Source organism: Callospermophilus lateralis, chromosome 11 (assembly GCF_048772815.1).
Source record: "Callospermophilus lateralis isolate mCalLat2 chromosome 11, mCalLat2.hap1, whole genome shotgun sequence".
NCBI classification, from domain to species: Eukaryota; Metazoa; Chordata; class Mammalia; order Rodentia; family Sciuridae; genus Callospermophilus; species Callospermophilus lateralis.
This window is the reverse complement of record NC_135315.1, coordinates 6,059,201-6,076,994: the sequence shown is the minus strand read 5'-3', so window position 1 is coordinate 6,076,994 and position 17,794 is coordinate 6,059,201. Positions and strand designations below refer to the sequence as shown.

Sequence of the window (17,794 nt, the reverse complement as noted above, 5' to 3'; positions counted from 1 at the left end):
CCCACCCCAGAACAGCTTTCATTTTAAGTGTTTGCTTATCTTCATAGAACAAAAAATTAAAAACAACTATCAAGTGGTGACAAAAACCAAAGACCTTTCTTTTCCAGGAGCCCCACCCTTACTAGTAGAAAGAGAAGGGTGCAGTTTCCCTCCTTTTCAGGTTGATGGTATAAGCCTATACTGGTATAGGCCAGTATTTATAGGGCTAGCCGGTTTCAATACAGTGATGACTGATTTATCTGGTATTCCCTTATTCTTCCAAAAGATGTGCCTAGTACTTCCAAAGTCTCATTTTGCCAATGAGGAAACTGAGGCCCAGAGGAGCACGGCAGGTTAGTAGCATGGGTGACGCATGATTTGGACATTTGACATGTTGACCTGGAACCTTCTGCCTAGACCCCAAAGAGCACTTGTGGAGCCTTGGCCACCACCACTTTCTGATTATGTGGACACTTCCTTTGTTGTCCTCTTCTGTTTAACCACTATGCCCTCTTGATAAGGACCTCACAAATGGAAACAAACTTTTTAATCTTGTTGCTGGGGATTGCACCACGCGGGGGCTCCACCCCTGAGCCACACCCCAGGCCTTGTTTTAATTTTGATATAAGGTCTAAGTTGCCCAAGCTGGCCTTGAACCTTTAAACCGCTTCAATTAATCCAATCATTGGACAGGATTTATAGTGGCAAAGAAAAAAGTAAAAGGAAGGACACTGAAACAATATGAAAGAGACACAGGACACAATGTTTCAAAATGTGGGCATTGTTTACTGTAAGCAACAGTCCAGGATCGCAAGGTACAACACACATTTTAAAGATGAGACTTTCATTTCATGGTCAAGCACCAGCATCATGCACACAGCGTCAAGTTACTTAGTAAGAACAGTGCCCCTGTGGGACCCGCTCCTGCATGGGGCCACCCGTGTGCTCGCCTCCCTGGCTTGCGTCACCACTTCATCCTGGTGGTGGCTTGACTGTGCGTCTGAAGCCGTCCTCTTGCTCATTGGCCAGCCAGCCATGTTAGTACCTGGCTCACTTCTGAAGGTTAAAAAAAGGCAGCTTCTTTGCTTTCAGGCAGCGGGTTGTGAGGCTCAGGCCTCTTCCATATGGCAGAGGAAGATGCTTTAACTAAGGGCACTGAGAGAGTAGGGCAGCGCCACAGAGAAGCTCTGCATACAGACCACGTGTGTGGTGGGGCTGCCGGGGTGGTGCCTGTGGACTGCAGAAGGTCTGTCCAACCATGGTAAACCCAAGAACAGTGCATCAAAAACCTCATACAAAAGAGCCTCTACCACATCAGGAACCAAATGATTTGTTCTTAAAAACACGGTACTAAGTGTCACAAAGCTTTCTCTTCAATCTACTACTAGAAAACACTCATGCCATGGCCCACAGACCCAGAGAAAGAGAATCCTGTTCTTCAAAAACAAAAAGGAGGAAGAAAACGAACAAACAAAAAAAAGACAGCAGTACATAAAGTGCTTCTTTTTAATGAAACAAATTCAAAAGATATAGAGTCAGGCTCAAGTTGTGCAGTTCACAAGCATGAAGAAAACAAACAAACAAAATGACAGAGTTCAGGACAGTCAGTTAACCCAAGACCAGGCTGGACTTGCCACCAGGAGGGTTTCTTCTGGATGGTGCAGGGGCCGCGGCCACGGGGCTGGGCACAGGCGCCGCGGGCACCGGCTTCTCTTCACTCTGCCCCAGGCTGCCTTGCAGGTCTGTGTCCATGTTTTCTGGGAAAACGGAACAGAGATGAACCTAATAGTTATTTCTGGATAAGTCTCAAATTTATTACTTTCGTGGTTTAAAACATACTGAAAAGTAGTAAAAAAAAACTCAGCCAGACATGGTGACACGTCTGTAATCCAAGCAACTGAGACAGGAGAATTGCAAGTTCAAAGCCAATCTCAGCAACTTAGTGAGATCCTGCTCAAAATAAAAAATAAAAGGGCTGGGATGTGGCTCAGTGGTATAGCACCCTGGGTAAATCCTTAGTGCCACCAAAAACCAAACAAACAAACAAACAAACCACCCATCAACCATGATCCTACTGTCCAGAATTGATCACTGTCTTATGTTTTGTCACATCAGTTCAGTGTTTTGCTTGGGTACTTGAACCCAAACCCCACCCCTTTTTACTTTTTGAGACAGCAAGATTTGCCCAGGCTGGCCTTGAACTTGAGATCCTCCTGCTTCAGACTTCCAAGTCACTGAGATTACAGGCATGCACCACTGTGTCCAGTTGGTGATTCCTATTCAAATGAACTGGGCACTTCCTACTTTTAACACCATAAGCATGAGTAGTAATATCCACTACAGCACATATTGCTCAAAGTCACTGACTGATTTGTGGATTCCCAACAAGTAGATTTATTTTGTGTGATTCTACAGATTTAACCCAGGGGTGCTCTACCACTGAGCCACATACCCAGTCCTTTTATTTTTTATTTTGAGACACAGCCTCTCTAAGTTGTTGAGGCTGGCCTCAAATATGTCATCCTCCTACTCTGGCCTCTCCAGACACGGAGATTACAAGTGTGCCCCATTGTACCCAGCTAACAAGTATATATTCTCAATTGTCTTATTAGCAAATAGATTGCAAACACAGAATATTAATTTCTTCAAATGAATTCAAGAGTGACTGCAAAAACAAAAAACAAAAAATCACAATTTTAAAAATCCCTTATTTTTATTAATAAATAAGTAAACTTAATGTTTACTAAAAGTATTAACTTTTTTTAAATTTATTTTTTTAGTTGTAATTGGACGCAATACCTTTATTTTATTTATCTATTTTTATGTGGTGCGGAGGCTCAAAAACAGGGCTTCCCACTCAGTAGTAGGCAAGCGCTGTACCGCTGAGCCACACCCCAGCCCATACTAAGAATATTAATATTTTAAAGCATATTAAACATTAAATTTTGAGTGGCAGGCTTATTTCAGTATTAAATCAGCAAACTAAAATTTGTTGCATCTTCTACAACCATAGATAATTGTACACATTCCACAGAAGTCCTTTTTCAATAATTTGCCAAAAAGACCAAACAATAAAAAAAAAAAAAAAAAGATTGCTGTGTTATTATGACCAAGGCATTAGGAAGGTCCTTCTTCACTAACCAGCAGTATGTGGAACTACAGCAAAGTGTCGTCCTCCCTTTTCTGCCTGGCAAGTGGACCAGTGTCTTCTTACGTTGCAATTATAATGAAATTCAAAGTGAGTGCGTCTGCTCCACAGAACCCCTGCACCCTGGGCATGTTCAGTGTCTATGCTGTCCACTGCAGCCACACATGGCTCCACTCAATCCACGGCCACTGGGTCAGGAGTTTTAATTTTTCCGAGTCAAAGTTTAAATATACACAGCCATGTGTAGGTTGTGGTAACAGAACAAGCAGCACAGTGTTAGCAGAATACACAGGGCTGGGTGTAACCCTAGCACCTCAGAGGCTCAGGCAGGAAGATCGCAAGTTCAGGGACACCCTTAGTAACTTAGCCTTAGCAACTTGTCAAAGCCGGGTGCTTTGACAAGTGGCTTACGCCTATAATCCCAGCAGCTTGGAGACTAAGGCAGAAGGATTGTGAGTTCAAAGACAGCCTCAGCATTGATGAAGTGCTAAACAACTCGGTGAGACCCTGTCCCCAAATAAAATACAAAACAGGGTTGGGGATGTGGCTCAAGTGGGTCAGTGCCCCTGAGTTCAATCCACAGTACAAAAAAAAAAAAAAAAAAAAAAAAAAGACCCCATGTCAAAATTAAACCATAAAAAGACTGGGGGTGCCAGGCACAGTGGCTCATGTCTGTAATCCCAGCAGTTTAGGAGGCTGAGCAGGAGGATTATGAATTCAAAACCAGCCTCAACAATGGTGAGGTTCTAAGCAACTCAGTGAGACCCTGTCTCTAAATAAAATACAAAATAGAGCTGGGGATGTGACTCAGCGGGCCTGTGCCCCCGAGTTCAATCCTCGGTACCCCCCCAAAAAAAATAGATTTTAAAATGGACTAGGGGCTCAGTAGTAAAGTGCCCTCAAGTTAAATCCCTGGTATCCCTCTAAGAAAAAGAAAAATTAAAAACAGCAACAACAAGAGAATACAGACCATTAATTCAGCCTGAAACACTAACACAATGTTTCAATTAAAGTTTTTTCATTTCCGCTAGGTGGCCTTGGCCTCATTCTATATATACAAGATCTAACTGAACCCTCCATTGTCTGACTGGATCAAGGAGTCAATGAATATTCTGAAGGACAAAAAAAATCCCACAGCTCTCCCACTGGAGTTAATTTTCATAAAAAGCTCATCCCACGAATCTCCTAATTGTCTTACATCATTAAAGAAAGTGTTTTATTTTTCACATAGATAATAACATGCTAAAAATGAAAAGGAAAATGGAAACTCTGGTGCAGACCAAAGAAAGCAGCCCAGGTCTTAAGGGCAGGGCTTGTTTGTCAGGTTAGAAACACTGTGGCCAGAAGAGGGCAGCTTGTTTGTTACCAGTCTGTAATGAGATAAATAGAATTACTGCTACTAAACATTTAGAAACTTTTATAGCAATCTGACAGGTACTGCCTGTCCCTATTGAGTCTAATAATTATGATGTCAAAGGCTCTGAAGGAAATACTTCTCCAATTTTATACATTTTAGTACTAACTGTTGGATTGTGGTACTAGGGATCAAACCCCAGGGCCCCACTCATCAAAATATATTTTATGAGCTCCTAACTTGTCTTTGTTTGGCACATTGAAAATGTAACAGCACCGCACACTGACACACACCTGTAATCCCACCTACTCAAGAGGCTGAAGCAAGAGGATTACAAACTAGGCCAGGGGCTGGGGCTGTGGCTCAGTAGTAGAGCACTTGCCTAGCATGTGTGAGGTACTGGGTTCAATTCCCAGCACTGCATATAAAATAAAATAAATAAAGGTCCATCAACAACTAAAAAATAAAAATAAAAATGGTAGAGTGCTTGCCTCACATGTACAAGGCCCTTGGTTCAATCCCCAGCATATCCCCTCGCCAAAAAAAAAAAAAAAAAAAAAACAGTCTCAAATAACTAAAAAATTAAAAAAACAGTCTCAAATAACTAAAAAAGGGTGGGGATGGGGCTCAGTGGTAGGGTGTTTGCCCAGCATGTGCAAGGCCTTGGGTCAATCTCCACAACTACAAAAAACTGAACAAAGACACCTATGTCTGAATAGAAAAAATGATTCATTGTAACGATCAAAGATTCAGAACAAGAAGAAAACTAGCAGACTATCTAACTTGAAACATTGCAACAGAATTGGGGTCAACCTTTAATATACTAGATATATCTTGAATTATTATACCCTTGTCACTTTTTTTTTTTTTGTACTAGGGATTGAACCCAGGAATGCTCCACCACTGAGCTACTTTCCCAGCCCTTTCCCATTTTTATTTTGAAGCAGGGTCTCAATGAAACTGGCCTCAAACTTGCCATTCTGCCTCAAGACTCCCAAGTTGGTGGGATTATAGACACGCGCCCCAGTGCCTGGCTGCCCCTTGTCAATTCATGACAAAGGAACTAAAAGTTGTAGCAGTCAGGAATACAGAATAATCTGGTAATAAAATTGATGGCCATTGTTTAAAAAAAGAAAAATTAAAAGGGAGAACTTAGCATATTGAGTTGTATGCTATGACATTTATCTAAAGAATCAATAATGAACTGAACTGGAGAAGGAAGCACAGGGAACAGAATTATTTGGTAGGACTAATAACTTACACCGTTTGTATCTTCATGAGGATTCACTCACTTCTCCAGGCTCCCCACATCTTCCCCCTCTCCTTCTTTCCCAGGACTAGGGTTTGAATCCAGGGCCTTGCAAATGCTAGGCAAGTGTTCTAGCACTGAACTACATCCTTAGCCCTTTTATAAGATTTTTATTTTGAGAAAGGGTCATACTAAGTTGCTGAGGCTGGCCTATACTTTCGATCCCTCCTGTCTCACCCTCATGAGTCGCTGGGATTACAGATGCATACCACCACCACCATACCGCACACATTTTTTTTTTTTTTTTTTTTTTTTGAGACAGAGTCTCACTAAGTTGCTGAGGCTGGCTTTGAACTTGAGATCCTCCTCTCTCAGCCTCCAAGTCACTGGGATTAGAGTTGGATACCAAAACACAAGGGCCATATCTTCAGTTATATCCACTGGCCCCGAGTCAGTAAACAAATATTAGCTGATTCTGCTACATTCAGTCTTACAGTTGAAGTACTGGGAGGATGAAAAGCAAGACTGCAAAGTCTAGATTTCACCTCCAAAATAGTTTTCCAAATTACATAAACTGAACACAAACAGTAACTGACACAACTTCATCTTGGGAAAGAGTGACTTGTCTGATTGAAGGCTCAGGAGCTTCTCCTGTTATCACATCCACCAGGAAAGACTGAGAAGCAGGAGAGGAACTTGGTTCCCTCACAACCCCAGCCCCCAAACAATTATTCACTGTAGGGTTGTTTTTTTTTTTTCTTTTTTGTGTGTGTGCTGGGGATTGAACCCAGGGGCTTGTGCAAGCTCTCTACCAACTGAGCTATCTCCCCAGTCCACGTGCTACATCACAAAACATAACAGTAGGAAAAGGCTCTTCAGGGCCTGTGACTGTGTGTGTCACCAGCAACTTGACTGACTGTTGCAGTGACACCTGTAAGCCTTAGAGTACTCATCAGCACTGTTCTGGCCCTTGTAATAAGAGGTGCCAATAAATACTTCAAAGATTTAAAGTAATTAAGCAAATGATTACAGCTCATTTCCACCTATAATTGGTAATGTGGATAACTAGCTGGAAATTTACATCTGCCCCCCAAATCACTACTTACAAAATCACTTGAGGGTAACTAAAGTCTTACAAATAAGTACCTCAATATAAAATCAAATGAACTTCGCAAATAGAATGCCATGAGCTGAACTGGAAATGCTAGTCTTTTATTAATTAAAAAGGTCCTAGCAGCTGGGTGTGGTGGCATACCCCTGTGATCCCAGAGACCTGGAAGGCTGAGGCAGGAGGATGGAAAATTCAAAGCCAGCCTCTACAACTTAGCAGGAACCTATCTCAAAAAAAGTAAAAAAATTTAAAGAGGGTAATGGAGCTGCTAAGGGTTAGCTCAGTGGTGTGCCCTTGGGTTCTCCAGGTCTTTTTTTGTCTAGGTTTCCAGCATTCTTCACTGATAGCAGATTTAAAATGTGGCCATGTTTACTAACTTTCTAATTTTTTTGTTCTTCTCCCTCCGCCCAGAGTATGATGATGGCACTTTCTTGGGGCACACCCAGTTCTCTTTCACCAAGACATGATTTGAATTACAATTCAGATCTGTCCAAAAAGCATTATAGAACCAAAAAACAATTTAGTCTTTAGAAGTACTCACCATGAATGTCACCTTCACCCTGCAAAAGAAAAAGATTCAAAAACTTACAATTTTGCATCACATAAATCTAATTGTCACAACTCAGAGTAGCTAACATCTATTTGAAATCAAATGTCAAATCCTATTCTGATGCAATCAAGCACAGAGTCAGGCGGAGACCTTTATTTAACTGAGAACAATGCCATACAGCAATCCTGCACAATAAATTTCACAACTAAACACCAAAAACAACAAACAAAAAGCAAAACATTTACTCTGATGACCTGACACCAACTAACATTTCAAATGAGATAGGCACATTCATGGTGGCATGGCCACAGACTGACACCAACTAACACTTCAGAGGATCTTTATTCAGAATGGGAATGGGCAAACCCACCCTTCTGTTTGTCTTTTTTCTCCTTATCTGGCTTTGAAGGACCCTCTAACCCCCAGAGTCCTCAGACAGCACTCCCCACACTCCAGTGCTTCAATATGCTTGAGGCCACTAGCCAGGAGGACTTCCTACTGGGGCTCGGTGGCGGTACTCATCTGCAGACACCTGATGGTGACTCCAGGGGTCCAGTCTGTAGTTCACCTCAAGGTGACACTGGAAAACAGCTGCAACCACCCTTCAACTCAGATGTGCTCCTCTTAAAGAGACAGAGGGAGCGAGACCCACAGGCTCCCAAAGCCAATGGTGGTGAAGGGCCTACAGCCGACTCTACTGGTCAGAGCCACCTGGCAGGCTAAGTCACTTTTCTGACCTACTTTCTACTGAGGGGTCTTCCATCAGCAAGATGACCCAGTCCCTTTTTTAGTTATTGTGACCAACAGTTACGGCAGCAGTACTGAAACTCTTAGTAAACAAAGGGGAAATTTAACTTCTCACCCTCTCTGCCCTGGGCCTGACTTTCCTAGTGGGGTCACACTGACCTTCAGATCTAAGAAGTCTCCAGAGCTGGCTTCAGTTGAGTTCCTCCTCTGTGGTCCAGATGACTCCAGATCTTCCCTGCCACCACTAGCCTTGGCACCTAGAAACCAAAATACAATACTTTTCTTGAGGAATACAACAGAAATGGCAAAATAAAACACCTCCGTACACATCCTAACCTAGACTCTCAGTCTGACTGCAGTTCTCATTCTGATCCACCACATACATTCATAGTTCCCAGCTCTTTCTTCTCAAGTTAAACTTCAGCAGCTGTTCATTACCATTAAACTAGTACCAGCCAGCTGAGCTCTTCTCTGCTGGCCCAGCCCTCCAGTGACCACATACGAAAGTAGTACCTGCCGACTTGGCCCAAGAAGGGGGATTTTCTTCAGGTGTCCCAAAGATGCTAGAGGCCATTTTATTCTTCCTCACAGGCTGTTCTGTTGGTTCATCAAAGCCTAATGAGAAATTGGATCCACCACCTGGAGGCCGCAAAACCCTGGAAATTATGGCAAAACATTAGTTTCAAATCATATCAAAGCATTTCTTGGCATAAATATTTTCTTATATCTTTTGTTTCTTTTTCCACACCCATTCTTCCTCCCTTCTGCTGCTCCAAAGAGAGCTGTTCATGGAAAAAGGAAACAACTCATCCTGGTATGAATTCAGTGCTGAATGTTAAGATACCAAGTACTCCCCAGTGTGGGAGCACATGCCTGTCATCCCAGCTACTTGGAGGCTGAGGCAGGAGGATTGCAAATTCAAGGCCAGCCTTAGCAACTTAGCGAAACTCTGTTTCAAACTAAAAAATAAGCCAGACACAGTGGCACACACCTGTAATGCCAGAGGCTTGGGAGGCTGAGACAAGAGGATAGCAAGTTCAAAGCCAGCCTCAGCAAAAGCAAGGTGCTAAGCAATTCAGTGAGACCCTGTCTCTAACTAAAATACAAAATAGATCTGGGGATGTGGCTTAGTGGTCAAGTGTCCCTCAGTTCAATCCCTAGTGCCCCCCGCCCAAAAAAATAAAAAATAAAAATAAGAAGGACTGGGGATGTGACTCAGTGGTTAAGCACCCCTGGGTTCAATTCCCCATACCAAAAAAAAAAAAAAAAAAAAAGATTCCAAGATAAAGTACTAGTTTATCACATTTCACAATTATAGTCACTGCCTGGTTGGTTTCCCTTTTTCAGAAATGGTAAGAGGGGGCTGGGGATGTGGCTCAAGTGGTAGCGCGCTCGCCTGGCATGCGTGCGGCCCGGGTTCGATTCTCAGCACCACGTACAAACAAAGATGTTGTGTCCGCCGATAACTAAAAATAAATAAATAAATAAATAAATATTTAAAAATTCTCTCTCTCTCTCCTCTCTCACTCTCTCTCTCCTCTCTCACTTTCTCTTTAAAAAAAAAAAAAGAAATGGTAGGAGACCAAATAGCCCTTGCTCTACTGGGCTTAACTGACTATATCTGCTAACAAGTTTAGAAGAACATCTTATCATTTATTCATTTGAAAGTCATTTCCATTTTATTTTCAACTAAATAAAAAAAGGAAAAATATACACATAGAAGTTACCTGGACCAGTTTAGAAGCCAAAGGAGAGCTCAACAGTATCAACTACCTCCACAGCACCCATGAGCCTGCTTATGTATTTGTACCCCACTATGCTCAATAATAAACACGGATGATTAGCCACAAGGGCCAAGTTGATATGAGAAATTAAATGTGCAATTCCACAGCATGTTCTGTACCCATGTTCTTCAGGATGGCACCCACGGCTTTCTGTTTCACTTAGAAATACAGGCTGTACACATTTCCAGATCTTCTTGCCATGGGTTAATCAATTTGTCTCCTCCCTGCAAAAACTAAACTCAACTCCCCTTGCCACCTCTCAAAACAGAAAATTGATGCCTGTAATCCCAGCAGCTCAAGAGGCTGAGGCAGGAGGATCCTAAGTTAAAAGCCAGGTTGCCAGTGAAGCCCTAACCAACTTAGCAAGACTCTGTCTCAAAAGACAAAAAAAAAAAAAAAAAGGAGGTGGAGGTTGGGGTTGGGAGTTCAGTGATTGAGCACTCTTGGGTTCAATCCCTGGCACCAAAAAAAAAAAAAAAAAAAAAAAGACAACTGAGATGGTTTCATGAGACAACTTTCTAACTACTGATTCATTTCCTTTACTGGGGATAGGAGCAGTATGGTTTTCTTTTTCTTTTTAATATTTTTTCTAATTGTAGTTGGATACGATACCTTTATTTCACTTATTTTTATGTGGTGCTGAGGATCGAACCCAGGGTCTCACAAGTGCAAGGCGAGCGCTCTATCACAACCCCAGCCCAGTATAATGGTTTTCTACTTTTTAAATCAGTGACTAAGAAACACTGTCTCTTGCCAGGTGCGGTGGCATACGCCAGTAATCACACTAGCTTGGGAGGCTGAGAAGGGAGGATCAAAGCCAGCCTCAGCAACAGCAAAGCACTAAGCAACTCAGTGAGACCGGCTCTAAATACAAAATAGGACTGGGGATGTGGCTTAGTGGTCAAGTGCCCCTGAGTTCAATCCCTAGTATCAAAAAAAGAAAGAAAGAAAAAGAAAAAAAGAAAGAAAGAAACACTCTCTTGCTGGCTGTGGTGGCATATATACCTTGTAATCCCAGCAACCCAGGAGGCCGAGGCAGAAGGATCTCAAGTTCAAAGTCAGCCTTGGCAGCTTAGCAAAATAAAATAAATAAAATAACAAGGGCTGGGGATGTAGCTCAGTGGTAGAGCACCACAGATGCAATCCCCAGTACCACAGACAAATCTAAATAGCTCCTAAACATTAAAAATCCAACCTTGAAGCTGGGCACAGTGGTCCATCCCTCCAGTCCCAGCTACTGGGGAAGCTGAAGCCAGAAGATCCCTTGGGCCCAGTAGTTTGGGGCCAGGAAAAGAAACAAGAAAATTTCTGACCTACCCTTGTGCCACAGTAGGTCATAAGACCTTCCTCATTCCAGCAGGGTCCTGCCCAGAAACCAGAATGCTGAAGCAGACTGGCCTGCTGAGTTTCCCATCTACTACCAGTAGATTACACCCTTTTTGACCAATCCCACTGCAACACAGTTATTCATGCTTCAATCAAGCCCATGCAACGAATTCTCCATGAAAACCCAGGACAGAGTTCAGAGAGCTTCCAAAGCTAAAACATGGAGGCTCCTGGATGGTGGCACAACCATTGAGAGCATGGAAGTTAGGCATCCCTTTGCCACACCTTGCCCTATGCATTTCTTCCTGTCTGTCCCTTGTAGTATCCTTCACACACACACACACACACAAAAAAAAAAAAAAAAAAAAAAACAGGAAGTATAAGCAAATATATCCCTGAGCTTCATGAGCTGCACTAGCAAATTAAATCTGAGGAGGGGTTTATGGGAAATTCGACTTACAGTCAGTCAGAAACATAGATAAAAATAACCTGGAATTTAAAGAGGGGTTGAGGCCAGCTTGGGGGCTGAGCACTTGATGTGTGTGGGATCTGATGCTGAAGACAACATCAAAACTGAGCTGGGTTAGGGGATACCCAGCTGCAGAACTGCTTGCTTGTCTGTCAGTGGGGAAAGCACCACACCTTCTGAGGTCACTGAAGTCTTCTGTGCTGACTGCTGCGGTTTGAGTTCTATTCAGACTAGCAAACAAATGCAATTTAAAACTAAGGATCTGGGCTGGGGTTATGGCCCAGCGGTAGAGTGCTTGCCTAGCACGTGCAAGGCCCTGGGTTCAATCCTCAGCACCACATAAAAATAAATAAATAAAATAAAGGTATTCTGTACATCTACAACTAAAAAATAAATAAATCTAAGGATCCGCAGCCCACACTGAAAGCCAGCCACTTGGAAAGCTGAGGCAGGAGGCTGTTACTCAGTACTTGCCTAGCACGTGGGAGACCCTGGTTCAATCCTATATAGGTCAGGCAGAAAAAAGAAAAAGGATATATCATTTGATTAAATTGGGAAAATGGGATGTAAAAAGCCAACATTCAGCATTATGGTATGAGAGTATAAAATTTGTACAAACTTTCTAAAGGGAACTTTGAAAGTTATCCTATGTCTCGGTTTTCTCCTCTGTAAAATGAGGATAGTAATATCTACCTCATAAGACTATTATTATAAAGGTATCATTTCATCTGCAACATGGGAATCATGCACATTAGTTATTATAACCATATAAATGTCACCACAACTAAGTTACCTGGCGCGCCTACTCACTAATGCAATTTCAGGTGATTCTTGAAGTCTTTTTTACACTTGATGTTTTTCTGAGTTTTTACTAATCTAAAATTCTTTTAAAAACTGTTTCCGGGCTGGGGATGTGGCTCAAGTGGTAACGCGCTCGCCTGGCATGCGTGCGGCCTGGGTTCGATCCTCAGCACCACATACAGAGATGTTGTGTCCGCCGATAACTAAAAAATAAATATTAAAATTTCTCTCTCTCTCTCTCTCTCTCTCTCTCTCTCTCTCTCACTCTCTCTTTAAAAAAAAAAAAAAAAAAAAAACTGTTTCTGAGTTCCAGAAATTCCTACCAGTGTTTCTCTTGACAATACTACTTTTTCCCACTGTCCATTCTAAACGATCATTCATTCACCAGTGGGCACCTGTGTCCATTCCGGATCCCTAGACAGAAATCCTGACTTCTCAGCTCCTTTGTATTTAGGCTGGTACCCCAGCCTCAGCACCCTAACACTGCCACCTTACTGAACCCACACACTGTCCATTCCCGCACCAAGGGGAGACCCCTGCCCTGCCTCTCTTTGTGTCAGGCTCCACAATCCAGCAAATGCAATCAAGATGGATCCAACCTCCTCCCTCCCAACCAAGTCCTGCTACTTTCTTCACTCTTTGGCAGTTTAGCTCCAGCAAGGGCCTTTGGTAGCCTATTTCCTCCAGCCTGGACTAGGCTCCACCTTTCCCTCAGTTGCTACTCAAATTCCAGTCCATCTCTGAAACTGCAACCTCCTTGAGTTTGGAGAGGCAGCCAGAACAGCAGGGAGGATAAGGAGATTAGTGCTCCACTTCCCAGGAGCTGCCAACTCTTTTTGTAAAGGGCCAGCCTTAAATACTACTGGCTTTGTGATCAGGTCTTCCCTGAACTATTTATTGCCATGTTGCATGAAGGCAGCCACAGATGATATGAAGACAAGTGTGGCTTAAAACTCATAAAAACTTATTTATGTACACTGAAACTTTTCTTTTGTAGTCCTGGGAATTGAACTCAGGGCCCTGAACATGCAGCACCCTACCACTGAACCACATTCCTAGCCCTCTTTTATTTTATCTTGAGATAGGGTCTTTCTAAATTGCCCAGGATGGCCTCGAATTTGCCATCCTCCTGCTCAGCCTCCCAAATAGCTAGGATCACAGGTGCGTGCCACTATATTCATAAATCATGAATCTTGTTTTTCTCAAGTACTGAACAATGTTAACTTCATTCACAGTTCAGAGGCCTTACAGAAAGAGAGCCTGGGTCAGGCCTGCAGGAAGTCTGCTATAGGCATTTCAACATCCTCCTTCCAGGGGAGCAAGGCCTTGAGAAGCTCTAACTGTCAAACATTAGTTAGTGGGAGTGCAAAGCCCAGCCTCAGCTCAGGGCAGGCACTGAACAGTGAGTACTCCAATGACTTCTGTGGGGAAATCACAAAATGCCATTTTTCTCTTTAAACTACAAACCTGTAGAATTATGCTTTGATAGGGGTTTTCTTGTTTTCTAAATATGCAGTCTTTCTAGCTTCCTTCCTTAAACAAACACGATACTAAATTCATACCAATTTCATTATCTACCCACCTCAAGGTCCCACTACAGTCCTTAACCACACATAACATTTAAAACTCCATTTTTAAAAAGTCTCAGATACTATTGGCTGGGGTTGTAGCTCAGTGGTAGAGCACTTGCCTCAAACGCATGAAGCCCTGAGTTCAATCCTTAGCACCACATAAAAGTGAAAAAACAAATATTGTGTCCATCTACAACCAAAAAAAATTTTTTTTAAAGTCTTAGATATTGGGCTGGGGTTGTGCTTCAGTGGTAGAGCGCTTGCCTAGCACGTGAGAGGCCCTGGGTTAGATCCTCAACACCACATAAAAATAAATAAATAAAGGCATTGGATCCACCTGCAACTAAAAAAATAAATAAATATTTAAAAAGTCTCAGATATTAAATATCCACTTAAACTTATTTTATAAATTAAGATATATGTGTTCAGGCATACATTTTATAAAGATGATAATTTTAAGCTTAATTCAGTTATTTAAATCACAAGTAAAGGTATGTCATCAATTCTTAAGCTTTCTCTCTGAAGGGATTAGGTTTTTATAATTTACATCTTAAAATCAACAAAGACACTTAAAATTATTAGAATAAAAATCAACTTTCTTCATTATCCCCTTCATTCCCTAGAGATTAGAATTATTTTCTTTGTTAATCATAATTAAAACCTCATGAGTTATTTTAGCCAGATGAAATTCCTCAGAATCCTCTTTTGCTTGGAAATATTTTTGGCCTTGGAAAAAAAAAAAAGAAAGAAAAAAGAAAGAGACACTAGTACCCAAACAACAGCTTAAAAGCAAGTCAAAGCTATGGCCAGTCCAACTTTGACAGGTCAGCAGCTTTCCTCCCGCAATGGCAGGTGATACCTACTCCAATGACGTCAGTGTTGTGGAGACCATTTGTAACAGCCAGACATCCCCAAACAAAGGATTTGCTCATAAGGCAAAGTATTGCGATTTTATTTTTTACTATTCTTTCTGAAACACACATATAATAACTAAATAAAAATTATCTATTTAAGAGTCAACAAAAACATGACCACATATTAGAGTAATTTTTTAAAAATCTGCTCCTTGCTTCTCTCTTCAAATCCCTGAGTTTTCATACGTTCTTTCAGATCATTCCCTACCACATTAAATTTATAATGAGGCTACAGAACCAGGAGAATATTACTGGAGAAAAGAAGTTTAGGAGAATTAGGTGAGATTATAGAAGGAAAGGTGTGAAGTAAATAAAATGACAATACTACAGTACCTAGATCACAACATCGGAAAGAAAATTATGGAAAAAATTATTTAAAACATTTATTTTACAGAACCAAAAATTATTTTTCTCATTTCAGATATACATATGAAAAAACAAGTAGGATTCATTTAATTTGTGTACTAAAATTATTTTTTAATAATTTTATTTGTAAATGGACACCATACCTTTATTTTATTTATTTACATGAGGTGCTGAGGATCAAACTCAGTGACTCACACATGCTATGCACTGAGCCACAACCCCAGCCCACTGGGTACCAAAATTCTTTACAAAGCACCAAACTGAACTCAACCCAAAGGACAAAACTCCAGATACACATTATCATTCCAACAACTGAAATCTGACCATGAGAAAGTTGACCTCATCACAACACAATGAAAAACGAAGGTTCAATTTGTCCCAGTGTCCTCTGAAAAAAATTATCTCATTGGAAGGATGACAAGAAAAGAGGGAGTGACCAGTATTTTCTTATGTCCAACTACTAAAATTCCCCGCCCTCCCAGTAACCTCTGATTTAGTTTTTTTTCAATTTTACCTAGTCTCTTCTACATTATAAAACTGCAAAGAGTTAGTTGTAAGGGAATGTCACTTGCACGCATTCTCTTAAGACTCCTCTGCTGAGGCATGCTTTTTGTTCTCAAGTTCTCTAACCCTTGTGAGATACTGCTATTTCATGTCTGTCTTCTTAGCCCTACAAAATGGCTCCCTTTGTGCCACTTGGCCAGGACCCCAAGGCTGGCCACACATGACTGCACGTCGTGATCAATAGAGAGCAGATGCCCAGAAAAAGTGGAATCTAAGCTTCATCCAAGCCTCGAGGAAGATCCCTGAGATGTCTATAACCCACCTCACAGAACAGAATGCAATTAGCCGAGACAATGTGGACACTTTCCATAAACCCAAACCCTTCCACCAAGTTAAGTAAGGGCTTGATAAAAGGTTCCTGTTCAAACACCATGCCCTGTGCCCCCATCTCCAAAATGCAATAGGATGAATGGCAAGAAAGGCCCCAGCTTTCCAGGTGGAGAGACTAGAGAAGAGACAATGGATTCTCCGGCCCCGCCCAAGAACAGGAAACCTCCTTCTCAAAGGAACTGGGGCCAGGGATGAACTCTTTTGGCAAACGTCAAAAAGGGATGTGAAGAAGGTAGGATGTAAAAACCGAGGTCCGAAGCTTTGGGCGCAGAAAACCCATCCTGGCTGGCTGCTACTCTCCCTGAGCTCAGAGGTGGGCGCGGGGAAGGGGGAGGAGACGGGGTCTCTTTGTTAGCAGAGGGTGGGCACTTCGAAGAGGGGTTGGGCGGTTGAGTCCTCAACCGGAGTGAAAGGTCGCGATGACCAGCCCCGCCCGACCACAAACGCACCTGCCAGGCGGGCCCGTTGGGGAATGGGGCACCGCGAGTGCAGGAGCCTGCCGGACCCGGCAGACACAGTCGCAGGATTACATCGCTGAGCCTCAGCCCAGGGTAAGCACTGCCCCAGGCCAGTGGCTGGAGCGCGTGGCCCGGGGGTGGGACAATGGGGCCTGACCGAAGGCGTCCTGGAGGCCCCTCCCCCCCGGGCACTCAGGGGACCAAGACCACCACCCTGGGGCTGGGCCAGCCTCACCGCAGAGCGCGGAAAGCGAACCCGCCCGCACGTTGCGAATGACGAAAACCCGCCGTTTGCCGAGGGAGCGGCTGGCCCCGGCCCCCCGGCCCCCGCTCTGTGGGAGGAATGAATGGAGAGAGCGGCGGGATCGGGGCGGGGTCGCCTCGCCCCGCCGCACAAAGCGGCGCCCGGGGCCGAGCCCCGCAGCCGAGCCCCGCAGCCCGCCCCAGCGCGAGCGGCACGCACCGGGGACATTATCGCCAACGACCCGCGCCGGGCCAACTCGGCCCGCTGGCAGCCGCCTAGCGGCCCCTTAACCTCGTGCGGTTCGGGCGCCGCCTCGCCGTCTCACCGGGAGCTATTCCTGCTGTTGGGGTCGACACCCTTGAAAGTGGTGGTGGTGGTCATGGCGCCGAGGAGCGAGGTAGGCTGGCGCGGAAGCAGAACGCCAAAAGCGTCGGACGCGACTGGCCTAGAGGACCTCCAGACCCACTACCGGTTACCGCCGCAGGAGCCTCCGCCACCGCCTGGCTGGCCGGCCGACGCTTTTATAGAGCTCACAAGCCCCACCCCCTAGCCGCCGGCATTGGCCGATTTAAATGGATCTCTTTGTTCCTATTGGCTTCCTGGAGTGTCAAGCACCGCTCACTGTCACGACGGGTTGCAGTGGCTAGGGTTGGGTCTAAGCCCGCCCGCTTCCTGGACAGGGCAGGACTAGAGACATTCTCCCCACCCCCACCCAAAAATCTTGGAGCTGATTGGGCACGAGTCGAACCTGCCCTGTGCTGGGTACAAGTCCTACTCACTGTCAATTAAAAAAGTTACCTGATAGAAGGAAAAACTCGCTCTGGGAGAA

The 17,794-nt window shown here is 43.6% G+C and overlaps 1 protein-coding gene across 2 annotated transcripts; it reads right to left on the bottom strand.

Moving 5' to 3' along the window:
- Positions 1-1,467: 1,467 nt before the first annotated feature.
- Positions 1,468-17,451, bottom strand: Jpt1 (Jupiter microtubule associated homolog 1). 2 transcript variants are annotated; one of them, XM_076870215.1, is made up of 5 exons: positions 17,291-17,451; positions 8,652-8,794; positions 8,298-8,395; positions 7,383-7,401; positions 1,468-1,736 (listed from the first exon to the last, which is right to left on the bottom strand). In XM_076870215.1, exons 1-5 carry the CDS (start codon positions 17,344-17,346, stop codon positions 1,588-1,590), a joined length of 465 nt encoding a protein of 154 aa, XP_076726330.1. In that variant the 5' UTR covers positions 17,347-17,451; the 3' UTR covers positions 1,468-1,587. The 2 variants fall into 2 exon arrangements, with proteins under 2 accessions (XP_076726330.1, XP_076726331.1); XM_076870216.1 differs by lacking the exon at positions 17,291-17,451 and adding an exon at positions 17,185-17,207.
- Between the last annotated feature and the right edge of the window lie 343 nt (positions 17,452-17,794).

Bases quoted from the DNA above. Each gene is read 5' to 3' on its own strand.
- Jpt1 (XM_076870215.1), bottom strand. From the start codon at position 17,346: ATGACCACCACCACCACTTTCAAGGGTGTCGACCCCAACAGCAGGAAT. The intron at 8,795-17,290 runs GTGAGACGGCGA...CATAATTTCCAG, and splicing joins AACAGCAGGAATAGCTCCCG to GGTTTTGCGGCCTCCAGGTG. The intron at 8,396-8,651 runs GTACTACTTTCG...TTTGGTTTCTAG, and splicing joins TTCTTGGGCCAAGTCGGCAG to GTGCCAAGGCTAGTGGTGGC.